At 38.3% G+C, this 15,680-nt stretch overlaps 2 protein-coding genes and 1 non-coding gene across 4 annotated transcripts in view; all 3 read right to left on the reverse strand.

Annotated features, from left to right (window-relative positions):
- kirrel1a (kirre like nephrin family adhesion molecule 1a) overlaps positions 1-5,838 on the reverse strand; it is a 28,146-nt gene extending 22,308 nt beyond the window's left edge. For both annotated transcript variants that reach the window (XM_046851271.1, XM_046851270.1), the window contains exon 1: positions 5,508-5,838. In XM_046851271.1, the coding sequence (XP_046707227.1) occupies positions 5,508-5,562 (55 nt within the window). In that variant the 5' untranslated portion in view covers positions 5,563-5,838. The remainder of the gene's footprint in view (positions 1-5,507) is intronic.
- Positions 5,839-7,009: 1,171 nt separating this feature from the next.
- On the reverse strand, positions 7,010-7,083 carry trnar-ucu. Its single transcript has one exon. It is a non-coding gene; the product is annotated as a tRNA-Arg (tRNA).
- A 351-nt stretch (positions 7,084-7,434) lies between these two features.
- On the reverse strand, positions 7,435-13,140 carry LOC124388075. Its single transcript, XM_046852714.1, has 8 exons — positions 12,904-13,140; positions 10,981-11,022; positions 9,833-9,960; positions 9,439-9,598; positions 9,198-9,297; positions 8,965-9,049; positions 8,656-8,767; positions 7,435-8,460 (listed from the first exon to the last, which is right to left on the reverse strand). The coding sequence occupies exons 1-7, from the start codon at positions 12,977-12,979 to the stop codon at positions 8,666-8,668; spliced, it is 693 nt and encodes a 230-aa protein (XP_046708670.1). The 5' UTR covers positions 12,980-13,140; the 3' UTR covers positions 7,435-8,460; positions 8,656-8,665.
- Positions 13,141-15,680: the final 2,540 nt, after the last annotated feature.

The following is a 15,680-nucleotide window of genomic DNA, read 5'->3' on the forward strand; positions in this document are numbered from 1 at the left end:
CCGGGCATTAAAATAAATGAATGCAAATGACTGCTGCAGCCCTGTTGTTACACTGACTAATGAAGGAGTGTGCTAATTCCTCAACTGCCCTTTCTGGCCGGTGCTCAAGACAGCTGTGTGACTTACACTATCCATTCTCAGACAACAAAGGAGTGTCTGGTCAACAAATGCATCACCTGCTCTGTTCAAGATACTACATGTTACGGTGTGGACAAACTCGACTACTTTATACCTAAACCCTCTAGTATTATTCGACTTGACTTGACTTATGTTCAAACCGCTCCATATAATCCTTTGTTTATGTTTGATGCATTATCGTTAATAATTGTACTGACATAACACGTTATTGATGATCCCTTTATAATCATCCCCTCTTACAATCTTATCCTCTTACTCTTCACCAGTCAATAGTGAGTTTTTCGCACCGTTCCCCATGTTCCATCACCACAGCAACAGCTGACGTAGGTGAAAAAAGTACTAAAAAGTTTTTTGCCCATGTAAATGAGGTTGCCTGAGTGAAGAAGTGCACCGTTCTCTTTTTTTTTTTAATGCGACACAACACGATTATTTAAATCCCGCTACATCTTTACTCATTAGCACCATTTTATGTCATTTTCCTTTTTCAGCTCCAGCAGTCTGTTATATTTCACCTCTTTCTCTCTCACTCATTTATTTTTTCCACAAGAAATCAACTGCTACAAAAAGTGCAAACTTGGGAGAGGAAAATGTTTTACAAAAAGAAAGGGACACTAAAACTCACCAGAATAGAATTCAATTTCTTTATACATTTCTTCTTACTTTCTCTGCAAATATTTGCCTCCAGTTATCTCCCTTTTGTCTCAGCTTTGGCCATCGTGTACCTCTATGACTTTCTCTACCACTATTTCCATCCCGCTATACCCCCTCACGTTCTGGAGAAAAGACAAAAAAACACAATTCCTTCTATCCTTTCACTATTTCTTCTGTACCTCACATTCTCATTTCCCCTTTCCACCCTGTATTACCACCACATAAACACGTTCTCTTCTCTGTCCCTCTTCACTCTCGATTCTTCTTTCTCTTTATCCCTTGCTTTTCTCTCTTTGTCCCTCTATACATGCAGCCTGGCCGTTGCTATAGAAACAGATCTATTTGAAATGGGAGGGAATGAAAATTATTTCTCAGCAATTTTCCTTCCAGTGCCCCCCCCCCCCTTTTTTTTTCGTGACACCGTTACCGTTTTTCCCCTCCTCTTCGTTCTCTCCCCTCGACGATTTTAACGTCGCTTATTCACGTGAACCACTGCAAAGGCTGTTGTTGCCATGGCCACTGCAAAAACCTTGACACAATAAACACACAGCGTGGTCATGGCAACCTCAAGGGTCAGCATGGGAAAACTAAACGTCCACGCCAAATGAACCGAGACATAAAGTATTAGATAATAACTTACAGACATCCGCTCAAAGCATTAAACTGCATAAGTCCCAAATAACTAGAGAAAAGCAAAGAAGCACGTGTACGCGTGTATGTATGCATTTGTGCTACAAATCGTTCGTTCATACCAATCAAAGTCTGTAAAATTGTAAAAAAAAAAATAACCCTTAGACTTTTGCAAGAAAGAAATCCCCTGCACACATTTGAGGAATTCACCTCCACATGAAAAAGTGAGTAACAGTAGTGACTAAGTTGCCTGACCATGAGTAACTTGCTGAAAGTTATTCATGTCCCGTTGCGCCAGACAACTTAGTGTCTCCAGGCATCTCTACAGTTTGTGAGTGAGATCTTAAACTCGGTACACACTGCAAAAAAAAGCACAACGTTCCTTCAGTGATTAGTGGTTGACTGGTCAGCTATTTAACTGCATGATATTTTGCCTCATGGCGACCTCATTGGACGTGCAGTTACAATGCCTTTATTGTTGGCTGACGAGCTGGCTCAAGGACTGCACAACTTCTTCTCTCCCTGCAGGCTAGCTGATTGGACAGTTTGGTCTAGCAGCCCTCCCCGAATCGAAAAGTTCAGAGAATGAGAAATGACATCACCATCATCAGCCACATTCCACTGCTGCGGGGGCAGGGGGGTTACCAGTGGGAGAGGAGTAAAACTAAACAAAAAAAATACAATCTAACAGACATACATCCACACACTGATGAGTGTATGCACACCCATGATAGGGGAGATGCTCAGCAAAGAGCAAGCAGAACAGTGTTTCTTCATTAAGTGCTGTTCTCTTTTATTGCATCTCACTCCCGCTCGCCATGCTTCCATGCTTCCATGCTTCTCTCCTCTCTGGCTCCTCTTCAGTGACCCCTCCCCCTCGACTCTGACTAAAGGAATGCAAGAAACACATCTGGAACTTATTAGACACAAGGAAGGGGGAAAAACGAACTGGGGGATGGAAAGAGGGAAGGGAAAAATGAGCAGACTGAGCAAGTGAGGAAGGGAGCAAGAATGAAAAGCAGACAGGGTGCCAGAATGAGACTACTCGTTGTTGTTTTTTTTAAACTCTTTCTGGAAAAAAGCAAAACAGCCGAAAAAGAGGTACAAACGTAATCAGACAAAGTCTGATGGTGGTGGCCTGAATGAAGTAGCAGCGCTTGTATGAAGTGGGCCTGGCATGTCAAAAAAAGTTCAAACCGATTTCCATGGCTGAAAAAGAACATGCCTGAAAAAAGGGGTGAGGGGTTCAAAGATTCTCACTCGAGCCTACCCTTTGAACTTTTCTCCCCCTGACATTCATTGCAAAAGAAAGACAGAAAGACACAGAGAAAGGGGGCAAAACCATCCCCCATGTGAGGGCAGTCAGGCATGAGTAATAATGCCTTTCTCCTCCTATGGCCTAAACCACACCCCTCCTCTTTTTCACATGCTCCCACATTCTCTCTTTTTATTCCCATCCCCCACTACCCCCGAAAAAAACCTCATCTTTGTCAAATCGACCCCTCGACTTAGCCCACCTGTCTCCGGGGCCCCCTTTTCTTAGAGCTGTACCTTTATATCCAGACAAACACGCGTGCACGGGCACACCCACTCCCTGCTACTGCCAGTGCATCAATGAGAATTTATCGCAAATCATTAAACTACTAACTTCAGGATGATTTCTGCAACAGCGTCACTGAACTCTGTAACAGAGATGACAAAACACAGCTTTGACATAATCTACCACAAGTGTAAACAGTATTGAGTAATGGAAAAGCAAAGGTGAATGGTATATTCAGAGATCTTGGGTAATTGTCACAGGAAAAGTTTAGCAATAAAAGAGGAGGAAGGAACAAATAATACGAATCAGTCACTCAATACTCTCAGTTTTATTGGCAGAATCCATGAGGACAGAAAAGTTGGGAATTGATCAGACAATCAAAAAAGGGCAAGGACTTGGCCAAGGTTTAATCTTGGAAATGATGGGATGGACAGATGACACAGCTCAATAAATAGTTCTGAAGGAGTGGAAGGAGTGTGACTTATTGTGTATGGTTATGAAAGCTCAACATATCAATATTACATCTCCAAGTACCAAATACCACCACAGAATCCACTGTCATACAAGTTCCTAGTGACCACAAAGCTGCTTAGCAACCTGAACTCTCTCCTTCAATATGCAGTATAATGGGAAGAAAGAATCTGGGAGTAGAAAATCTTTGTCACACGATTACACCAAGACATAACACTAAATGACAGTTTATAACAGCTTGTAAGTGCCAGTTTATTTTTGGCACTGTGGGAACTGATTTCGCATCCATCCTTCCAAGTAGGGACAGTCATTACTCATATCTGTGTAGTGTAATTAGGAATGATTATAGTAATAATACAGATGCAGGATATGAAGGATATCAAGTTAATGCTATTTCAGTAGTTCTGAGATTCTTTAATGTTATTTGATGGTGTTATTTCAAGCAAGTGTAAATTGGGTTTATTTCAAATCCTGGAACCTGAACAGTCTCATCAGTACTCGTTTTGTATTGCAGCTCAAATCTGAGTTAATACGTGTCAGCAGTATGTATGTTTGAGTGTTCTCATTGTGTTCCTGTCCGATTCCTTTAGGTTTACCAAATTCCTCCCACCTTCCAAAAACATGCCAGCAGATAGACTACGCCATTACCCCTAATTATGAATAGGCGTGTGAATGAGTGTGTGTGAATGATGCCCTGCGATGAATTCCTGCCTCGTGCCCCATGTTCCTGGAATGGGCTGTGGATCCGACACAACGCTGACTAGGAAAAAATCTCTTACTGAAAATAAATGGACGAAAAAAAATGAATGCTGTGTGTTACGACAAAACCGGTCGTAAAAAAAAGTGCGTGTATGTAAAAACAATATATTGTCATGCAAAAAAACCCTGAGAATACGTAGTCTTGAGCATCACCTCCTACTGGAAACAATGCAAAGTAAACTGTTTTGGAATGAATAGAAGGTAAAGCTTTATTGATTGGTTTGTGGTGAGCCTGATCCTGAGCTTAACAGAGGATTTGACCTGATTTGGTTCAGAAGAATGGATTACATCATCTGCAATACCTTAGTGGGACTATAACTAAAACCCGCCCCATACCTATGATGGAGTGCCTTGTTGTACCTGCTCTCTCTCTCTCTCTCTCTCTCTCTATCTATCTATCTATCTATCTATCTCTTCACCAAGTAGACTGGATTCAAATCCCTTCTCTGGGCAAATAGTACACTACAGCATACAGGATGTAGACGCTGTAGGTAGTGGGGTGATGTGGGGCGTAGGGAGTCGCTTGGGATTCAGCCAATGGGCTGAACGCGTGTCGAGACACTGGTACTTCATATCCACACTTCACACTCGCGTCCTAAACAGTACGCCAAACTAGTGCGCAGAGGCAGGCGTGTCTCTAGCAGAGGTGTCGTTTCAGCATTCTGTGTAGTACAGTAGTATGCAGGTTGTGCAGCTCCTGAGCTTGAACAGGTAGGTCATGGTTTTGCATTAGAGCCAATCAACCATTGTGATTGAGAGGACCCTGGAGAATGTTTTTAGGGGATTTCAAAGTTATATTCGGGGACACAATCCACGCGTCATCTCGTCCTGAGGTAGACTAATTGAACTGCAGGGCAATGACATCACGCACGTGACTTACAATAAATAAATAAATACCAGATCTCTCTCTCTCTCTCTCTCTCGCGCGCGCGCTCGCGGGGGCACGTGAGCGCTCGCGCTCAATTAGTATGCGTGTGATGAAAGCGTGGTTTTGCGAGGGGGAGAAATGCAGAGACCGACGACTCCCGAACATGTCCCCTGCGCCTCGGCCCAATTCACCACCCCCCCACACACACACACACACACACGTTGAAGGTCATCATATGTCTTTCATAGACACATACAGTAGCGTCTACAGGACATGGAGAGAATGCCTAATAGCGTCGCACGCGCAAAAAAGCGGGTCAGGATCTTTCACGCGACAACCGGTAACCTTCTTCTCTCTCGAAACATCTGCACACGGAATAAAAAGAAACAAACAAAAAAAACCCAAACCACCCTTAATGGCATCTTGTGGTGATAAAGTTGAGGCTCTTACCCGGGTGAGAGCAGAGCGCCAGACTGACGAGGAGCTGCAGCAGCGCTCCCTGCATGGTTCAGCCGAGCCGAGACGAAGCCGCAAACTCAAATCTCCGCATGGGGAGCGTCAGAACATCCCAAAACACGGAATAACAGTCCCTTCCATGCGTGTCGGTCTTTCTCTGTCTTTCTTCTCGTCAAACTATTCTTTTTTTTTACCCCCTCCCTTCTTCTCTCTCTCTCTTTTTTTTTATTCTTCCCCTGGGCTTTGCTCCTTCGTTGCGTTCCAGCAGAGCTCCGCTTTCTCATTAGCGCCACATTCCTCGCATCTCTCCTCTCTCTCTCTCTCTCTCTCTGGCGTCAGAAGCAGTGCCCCCTCCTCTTTCCCTCTTTCACTCTTTTCGTTTGTTTTACCCCCGGCCCTCCCTCCGTACCTTCCTCCCCGCCTCCTTCTCTCGGATCCCACTCGGTCACTGGACCTTAAAGAAAGCTTATGGAACATCTTTATGTTCATACCCGCATCCCTTCATCCCTTTATCCGTTCATCTCTAATAAAAAAATCTATCACAACACACACTCCTACTTTCTATGGATGCTGTTTGAGTCCTGGTGTGTTCACTGTTGTATTAAAGTCAGATCAGCTACATAAACCGGTTATAGAGCATATATTAGATATATGGAAGAGTAGAAATCCATAAATAAGGATTTATACATATATTTGTATGCGTTTATAAGAAGACACAAACTCTCGTGATATTCCTATCTCATCTTTTTTAGGGTTGGGAGCAGTTAATTTGGATAAGTAATTGCATTGCGCCCTCTGGTGGAAAAAAAAAGACACAGGCTTATGACGTCAGAGTAATAAAAAAAATGTTTTGAGATGTTTCAGTATTGCAGAAATATGCTTTTGGTTTACAAGCTAATATACTACAACTACTACTTATAATAATCCTAATTATTATTATTATTATTATTATAGCTGTTGATTATGCTGCTGCACAGAAATACTATACTAATTGGTCCCCTTTATATTCACAGTGGTTGCACTGGTTTATCTTTTGTACTTTTTGTACTGAATGATGTTTCTTTCAGCGAAACAAGTAGAATGATGTAAGTATCGCTTCATACATTGTTATTATTCCTCAGAGTAAAGCTCAAATACACTGCATGCACGTTTCTAGGTAATACATGCATAATATACAAGATTATAGACAATGAGAGCACCCATTAGTATCCCCAGCGACAAGAAGCGGTATAGTGTAGAATCTTCTTTTCTCTCAGGATTTACTTTACTGTGTCATTTATATTAAATTAAAAATATTTTGAGCTCTACATTGGATGTGGCTCAGATCATTCCCACATTACCAGACGAGTTTCTCACTGCACACGCCCCAGATCGGGTTTATTCTCATGTGCTTAATGAAAGATTCAGGCATCTAAGATGATGCTGATCAGTTTTCTCACAACGTGAGAATGATGACCAAAAGAAAGCCGCTTCCAGATGCGGCACCTGTGTCGCTGCATCTCTGCCGGGACTCGAACCCGGAGCCTCTGGATTAGAAGTCCAGCGCGCTATTCCATTGCGCCACAGAGACGAAGTCGAGAAAACGGCAGCCGACCTGCTTTAGATACATACAACCCCCTCTGTCTCCTCCATCAGCATCTTGCAGCATCAGGACCGTACTGGAGGCGCGTTTGCTCATTGTAGCCAGCAGAGGGCGCTACAGCTTCATTAGAATTGCTCAAGCCGATTTGGTACAGGAACCAGTATAAATATATATATATATATATATATATATATATATATATATATATATATATATATATATATATATATATATATATATATATATACATATTTTTTTTTTTATTGTTATTTTGTTTTTGGACACAGCAACAGAAACATTGACTTTTTCAATCAATAAAACATTCTTAATTGCCAAAAATTTTAAAATTATTGCACATTTATTTATTATTGTACAATTAGCATAAACATACTAATTTACAATTTATCTAGTTACAGAAAAAACAAAAACAGAAATGTCTCCTCAAAAAGACCTGAGTGGTCCAAGCAACTTGATGCTACTTGGTAATAAACCTAATATAGAATCTTTCAATAGTTTATTTTGAATTTATCTAGAAATAGGATTACCATTAGCGAATTTGTTTTTATTATTGTGGATTACAATTTAAAGAGATCCAGCTAAACAAACACCTTTCAAATATTGTAAAAGTAGAAGGTGCTTATGGGTTGGTGTCTGCCCTTGGCTAAGCGATTTTTATCGGTAGCTTCGACAGTGATCCGACATATACATATCTTATAGCAAGAATATAACTATGATTTTTTTACATACCAGAGCAAAATATATAAATGCAAGTTTTAACAACAGGAAAAAAGGATTGAGCACTCTTTATGCTGCTTTAAAATTATGAGAAGGTTAATGAGAAGGTTACAGCTTTTCTGGGATATGTATGAACGGCTGATTTGTTAGTCTCATAATTGTCATTGCTTTCTATTTTAACTTGACCCGCATTAGACAAGTTCATTCACTGTTTTAAACCATTTGTTGGCTCCTTAGGCACAATTCTGTCCTCTGTGGAAATGTGAACAAAGTAAAGACTTACGATCACGACAATCAAGGAATAAGCCGAGGCGCTGCTTAACCAAATTCCACGTGTGCCCAAAAAAATAAAAAAATAAAAAATGAAAAAACCTAACATGACCTTTATGTTACTGTATCTTTTTACTTAAAACATGAACTATCCATCTTTATATTTTAAAATAAACCGTGGCTTGCTGGGCTTTTGCAAATGAGTTGAATAGGAAAAGCAGGACGACATCCGACACAAACTCTCCCAGGCTCCAGACTTGCGTTGTAGCACATATATTAAGTATTCTCACAAACGAACAGTGTAACAGTGTATTTGCTAAGCAGCAGGATGTCTTTAACTTTTTCTGGAACATGTTCATCCTAAGAACAAATAGACATTTCGGGCTCAAATTCTGTCAGCGTTATTATTATTCATCAAAAAAATCAATGTAGCAAATATCTTATAAATAACAATTTTAACATTTTGTATTACTTATAACAAGGAACTTCTTGTGTTCAAAATCCTGACTAAAATAACATCCTACATATTATTTAAATGGTATGTAAATTTTGCACCTCAAAACCTTCAGGTTTTGTTGATTAGAATCTGTGATGCAGTTTTTGGCTCCACATGGATCGCTTCCTCCACCTCCTCATTAGGTACATAGAGTTCTCCCACATACAGGACCTGTGGAAATGGAGGGACACAGATATTCCCAAATCAGCACATGATCCATAACTCAAAGGCTGATTGTATGATATTGAGTTTTTGAAAAGGAGTTTACAGGTTTATGAATATAACCAGTAAAATATATATACATTGAATGAATAATACTGCTATGATGATGATCTGTCTTCTGTAAATGTGCAATTACAGCAGATCACCTTTGTCATTTCTTTGTTATTGTCAAACATATCCTTTAAGAAATTTGCTGGACTGGGAACTTTGGGGAGAAACTTCTCTTTGTGTCTGTGAAGAAATAAAGCATTTTTATTTTGAGAATGATCATTAGCTTAGTAAGATTTTTTTAAACCATTTATTTTTAACCTCTAGAAAACTCAGGAAATATATTTACTGAAAAAACCAAAACAAATAAAGAATGAAAAATGATTATTACCTCCGAAACAGCAACATAGCAACGATGAGACAAGCGCACATTATTACAGGGATGGCAATCATAGCCACAGTAAATGGCAAATCTAAATCACTATTGTTACCTAAATAAAATAAATAAAACAAAACAAAAATTATTAATTTTTTTAGTGAAGCTTAAAGACAAGAGGCTGTTGCAATACAAGTTTGATGATAGAGTCTTGATGTTTTGAGAGGTATAACACTGAATAGAAGTGTCAAATTACCGAAATACACAGGTTCGCTTATTTCACTGTTGTAGTAGTCTTTCCCACAGTACTGTTCATCAAATAATGCTTGCACTTTAACAGCATACCTGCAAGCAACATCATATTGTACTGTGGCTGTCCAGTTTCTTTCATAAGTTGCACATACTTGGATTGGGTCCTATGTAGACATACACAGAATATAATTAAGATACATAGAAAGATAAAATATATCCAGAGAATTCTAAACATTATGTAGTCAGGCATTGCGATTCTATCAGTATTACGTTTGCTTATATATTAACAAAAGAAAAGATTAAAAGCTACAGTGCAAAACCTTTTGCATATGTAAAAGACAATCAGGTAATGATTATTAATAAGAAATGATTATTATAAGGAATGCAGGAAAACTCACTTCATTGCATTTTGTGTACTCAAACCTATGTTTCCAACATTGAGGGTATTCTAACTTAGGGGGGCTAGAGTGAAAATGGAGATCCTCTCCTTTCCTAATGATTTCAATTGTGGGTGCTGGTTCCATCGCTGCAAAAATAGTGATAAAGTTTAAAAAGAGGAAGAAAAGAATATTGGAATGCAAAAATAACACCTGCAACATAAAAGTCATAAGTAAGAAATGAACAACAACGATCTTATCTTGCACAAATGACAAAACCTTAGAGAATGTATGCAACATTTTGTGCAGAAAAACAAAACACAAATTCACAAGAAAACTGCAATTTAGGGTTTTTTTTTGAATGTGCATCTGTTCTTGGTAGGCAAGTAAATTTTACAAAGAGAAAACATTCCCACTCACTTTTTTAATATAACTGAGTGGGTTTTATTACTCTATTAAAAACTACAAACCCAATATCAAAAATATTTGGGATGCTGTGTAAATTGTAAATAAAAGCAGAATGCAATGATTTGCGAATCTAATAAACCCCATATTTTATTCACAATATATTAAGAGTATAAGTGAGCTTCAGGCCCTCAGGTGGCACTACATTGTAGAAGAGCCATATTTGAAAATGATCCAGAAATGGGTCATCTCATTTAAATGGATTGAGGCACAGTAAAAAAACATTTATGTGGTCAGACAAATCAAATTTGATATTTTCTTTTATTTCTAAATGATGGACACCATGCCCTCTGGATTAAAAAAGGGAAAGAGATAATCCATCTTGTTATCAGCACTCAGTTTCAAAATCCTTCATCTTTGATCGAATAGGGTTGCATTAGTTTCTATGAAATTAGCAAGGCACCATTAATTCTGAAATATGCCATCATCCAGAAGACCTTTTTCTTAGGGAAGGCCTTGCATATTTCAGCAACAGCATGCTAAACCACACAAGAGTCCGAGTGCTGAACTGGCCTGCCTGCATTCCAGATCTTTAACCATTTGAAAAAAATTGCCACATCATGTAACTAAAAATCCGACAAAGAAGACCCAGGACTGTTAAGCAGGTAGAATCCTGTATCTGACAGAATGAGACAATGTTCTTTTTAAAAAATGTCAGCGAATGGTCTCCTCGGTTCACAGATTAAGAATTAAGAATTTCATACCGGATTGGTCGAGGCCTGGGTTACCAACGCCTGTCACACAATCTGCAAGAGAGAAAGGGAAAGTTTTTAGGACTGTGGTGAGACCTGCTATGTTGTATGTTTTAGTGACGAGGATGGAAAGGATTAGAAAGGAGTTTATTAGAGCGACAGCGCATGTAGGACGTTTTGGAGACAAGGTGAAGGAGGTGAGATTGAGATAGTTTGGACATGTGCAGAGGAGGGACATGGGGTATATCGGTAGGAGGATGGAGCCTCCAGGAAGAAGGAAAAGAGGAAGGCCAAGGAGGAGGTTTATGGATGTGGTGAGGGAAGACATGCAGGTAGTTAGTTTGAAAGAGGCAGATGTAGAGGACAGGGGGGGTATGGAAACGTATGATCCGCTGTGGTGACCCCTAATGGGAGCAGCCGAAAGCAGCAGAAGATTTCAGGAAAAACCTGCAAAACATTCTAAGTCATCATCAATCATTCAACATACAACCTTCTTTAAGATGTTTTTTTATTCCTGAAAGATCATTATTTTTGGAAAACCCACATTTATCCTGTCTGGCAGTGTGGAATGGTACTCATTCCCACCTAGAGGCAACTGTAGCCACCCCTTTTTTTCATCATTTTTTGAAAAAAACAAAAACAAACAGAGTAACCCAGAGAAATCTCTAGCAACAGTATCCATGTCAACACAAAAAAGACATCAAACTCCAAAAAATGATTATGAACAAACAACACAAAGTATACTCACAGTAATATGGCAGTGCTGACTCAACACTGCCAAGCTACACTTTTGCCATTAAGCAAGACATTTAACCCTTTCTGAAAGGATGTTACATAAGATCTGTGTGGGTGGTAAACTCTGTGCTTCTACCCGAGTTTCCTGATTTTTGTGAAGAAATCAATTTTACTGTAATGTTTGTTACAAACACTTCTCGTTCTACTTCTGCTTCTTCTACTTGATTTAATTGTTTATTAACATGTTTATAGAAACATAACTTACATTTACATATATGGCATTTGGCAGACGCCCTTATTCAGAGCGACTTACAACTGAGCAGTGGAGAATTAAGGGCCTTGCTCAAGGGCCCAGCGGTGGCAGTTTGATGGTGGAGTGTTTTGAACCTGTGAACTTCTGATCCAAAGTCCAATGCCTTGACCAATGAGCTCCCACCTCCTAACCTAATGATCATTAAACCCACCATATCTTACCCATTAACCACAAAGGATCCATCATATACTTTCATTGTTTCCCCTGTACTTCACTTACAGTCCCAAATGACCTGCACAGTGCTGTTCAGAAACATGGGGACAACTAAACCTGACACCTTAATAAATCTTTGTTTTGTCATAATCTGATCAGCAGCATCAAACACAAATTTGACATATGAATGGCCTGTGTTTTTGTCAGATTATACAGTTGTCATAATTAGTATATTGCATTAGTTCTTGTTTTTAATACATGGACAAGAAAAAATATGCCTAAAGTTACAGTTCAGATAATCTACCCATGTTTAGATCATTGTCAAGATGTCCCACATGGACAGAACTATTGGACATTATAAATAATTTTACTAATCTGGTTTTAGACACGTATCATATGAGTCGCAGCTTCCTAGGAACACATATGTAAAAAGGCAAATGACTGACGTCAATCCTTCAGGATTGTTACACCCTTGTCTTTACTGCACTATTGTTCCATGTTACAGCCATAAAATTTTATTTACTAATTCACCTAACTTCATGTACCTATATTATTATTTTTTTGGTACTTTAGTTTATACGGTTTTTGGTTTTAAAAAATTTAACAAAACAAACGAACTGTATTGGAGCCTTTCATTCCCATTCTCTCAAAATCAGTTTCCCCCCAAGACATTGTCACGACATGTGAGCTAAAGCACCAAAAACGTAAACATAAAATAGTGAAAAATTGTTTACCTTGTTCAGTGAAAACCCCAGCCAAAGCGACGGAAAAACACATGACACGCATGACAGTCCAGTATCCGCAAAACATACTGCCGCGTTTCTAGTTATAATTTGTTAAAATACCCTTTTCCAGTTTTTTTATTTATGATAGAAAACTATTCTTGTTTTTCATAAACGCATTCAGACGTGTCCACTGTGAAGAGGAAAATGAGACTGACGCATTTAGGAGAAGACAAGCTCAAACTGAAAGCGTGGAAGTGAACTTTTACGAGTAGGGGAGGAGTGCCTGCTTATTCACTGGAATAACATGTCGGATTTGGCATTTAGCTTCATTAGAAGGAAGTATGCCTAAATTGCCCCGAGGTTTGAATGTGTATGTGAGTGTATTAAAGTATTGGAGAGAGAGAGAGAGAGAGAAGAAGAAAGTCAATTTGTATGGTGGAAGGAAATACAAACAAAAGTATCCAGATGTGACCATTATGTTCCAAATTCTTCTCTCTAATCTTCACACTTCTGGGAAGGGTTCTCCCCTCGAACATGGCAGTGGGGTTTTGCCCTCTCCCCCCTCAAGAGCATTAGTAAGGTGTTAAGCAGATGAGGTCCACTGAGAAAATGGAAAACTTATACCAAGATGAGGATTCGTATCAAGAACATGAGCAAGTACAGCGTAGAAAATAACCACTTTACAGACTGATTACTTTAATAATGGAAAAGATCAATTTCTTACAAGCATCAAAATGGGAACGTAATGGAAAAGCCACACATTATCAGCTGATTACTGTATGTTCCAGGTCAGAGTAGATGCTAAATAAAACAGCTGGAACATAATGAGGGAATATGGAAATTTCCAGTTGGATAAAGAATTACGCTTAGGTCAGCTGGCACTTTAATATCATTATTAAAGAAAACATTATATCTTACTATTCTGATAGTTTGGTCATATGACAGCAGGACAGTTTCTGAATATTTAGGGGCCCCTAAGATTAGGGACCAATCAATTAATTTTATATGCAAGAATAAAAAGAGAAATAGGCAAAAACTATTTCATTTACAGTATGATACTTCTGAATAAAAAAAAAAAAAAAAGAGCACTAGGAAATTTTAATACTGAACTTAAATATTGAACATATAAATTGCTATATTTCTAAAAATATCTAGTTAATTGACAATTCGAAGTAATGCTCTCAAAGCTAGTAATGCCAAGCTAGCAACTTAATTAGCAACCTTTATGACATAAATCATTTGTGAATGTTGGAACCAATACATCTGCCTACTTTTAAAAAGCTCAAGCTAGCAACCTCTACAGTTTCATGATCTGATATGATACTCTTTGGTAGTAACTTGTTTTGCAATAGTAGCATTTTATCATAAAACCGGTAGCATTGCTTCAGATATTGCTTTAGTTTTTTGGTTGGGAAAGCTAGAATTCAAAATAGATTACTGGAAATGACAAATAAAATAAATTAAGTATTAGTATGGCTTTGTTTAGTTGATATTGGCTTATTGTGCTCAAGGAGCTCTGCCTGTGATTTAACTTTTGATAATAAACATTTACTGAGATGAGCCTCTCTGTCGTAACCAGACAAGACTTAAGAGGAAAAAGAGACAGAGGCATTTCCCAGACAAGTCGTAGGAGGAGAACATGGGAGGAGTCACGTAGCTTATTTACTGGCATAGCAAAGACAAACTGGATTTGAACTATTTTCATAAGAAGGAAACCTGGTGTGTGTGTGTGTTTTTTTAAGCAAGTATTTCAAGTTTGGATGCACACACAATATCAGGTACACTATATATATATATATATATATATATATATATATATATATATATATATATATATATATATATATATATATATATATATACATTTTGAGACCATTTCAGTTTCTAAGTTTGTTAGAGTTAAGTTTGCTAAAAATACTAGAAATTGCTGTGAGAAAGCTTACACTCTGCTAAACACATCTTTCATTGTCTTATCTGTAATCATATATATAGTTTCTTTTTTTTTAGTTTAGTTTAGTTTTTTGAGTTATATCTACATATCCCCTTGTTTAGAGAATCCTGTGAGGACTTATACAGCATGGACCTTTTTTGTCCTTTACGTTCCAGGAATTGGAACTGATGGTGCTAATTGCACAGTAGACTGCCTAATTCTCATGTAATGAATTGAGGAAGTGGAACTGATCAGCCTTTACCAGCTTACCCTGTGACATGCAACCTTTCAAGTTAAAAGTACATAATAACATATATACATAACATACATACAACATAATTAAGGTTTTCATGTGTTAAGGTATTGGTAACAGACTTATGCAAGCACAGTATCATACCAGCCGCAATTGCTATATATTTAACAATGTAACTATATATATAAATTAGATAGATAGATAGATAGATAGATAGATAGATAGATAGATAGATAGATAGATAGATAGATAGATAGATAGATAGATTCTCCTTGTACTACAAAATTAAGACCTATATGATATATACTTACAATCAGCTTTATTTTATATAAATGTTTCTTAATCGGTGTTGCCTACAATATTCTACACTAAGTGTTCTGCTTCTTTAAAACTGTGGTTTTTGTGGTTCTGTAAAGGGATGTGGGTATGTAATTGACACCATACATGTCTGCAGAATAGCAGCTCAAAAACTAAAACACAGTTCAGCAAAAACCAGTATTAAAACTCCTTAAAAACATGTGTCCTGAAGTACAGGGATTTAATGACTGAATTTACTCTGCTCTTTTAGAGCCCTGCTGGTATCCTGTTACCATGCTTTTTGCA

This window comes from Silurus meridionalis, chromosome 6 (assembly GCF_014805685.1).
Source record: "Silurus meridionalis isolate SWU-2019-XX chromosome 6, ASM1480568v1, whole genome shotgun sequence".
NCBI lineage: Eukaryota > Metazoa > Chordata > Actinopteri > Siluriformes > Siluridae > Silurus > Silurus meridionalis.

Coding starts and splice junctions, on each gene's coding strand:
- LOC124388075 (XM_046852714.1), bottom strand. CDS start 12,979: ATGTTTTGCGGATACTGGACTGTCATGCGTGTCATGTGTTTTTCCGTC. Junction 9,599..9,832: donor AGTACACAAAATGCAATGAA/GTGAGTTTTCCT, acceptor ATGTCTACATAG/GACCCAATCCAAGTATGTGC. Junction 9,298..9,438: donor AAGCGAACCTGTGTATTTCG/GTAATTTGACAC, acceptor TATTTTATTTAG/GTAACAATAGTGATTTAGAT.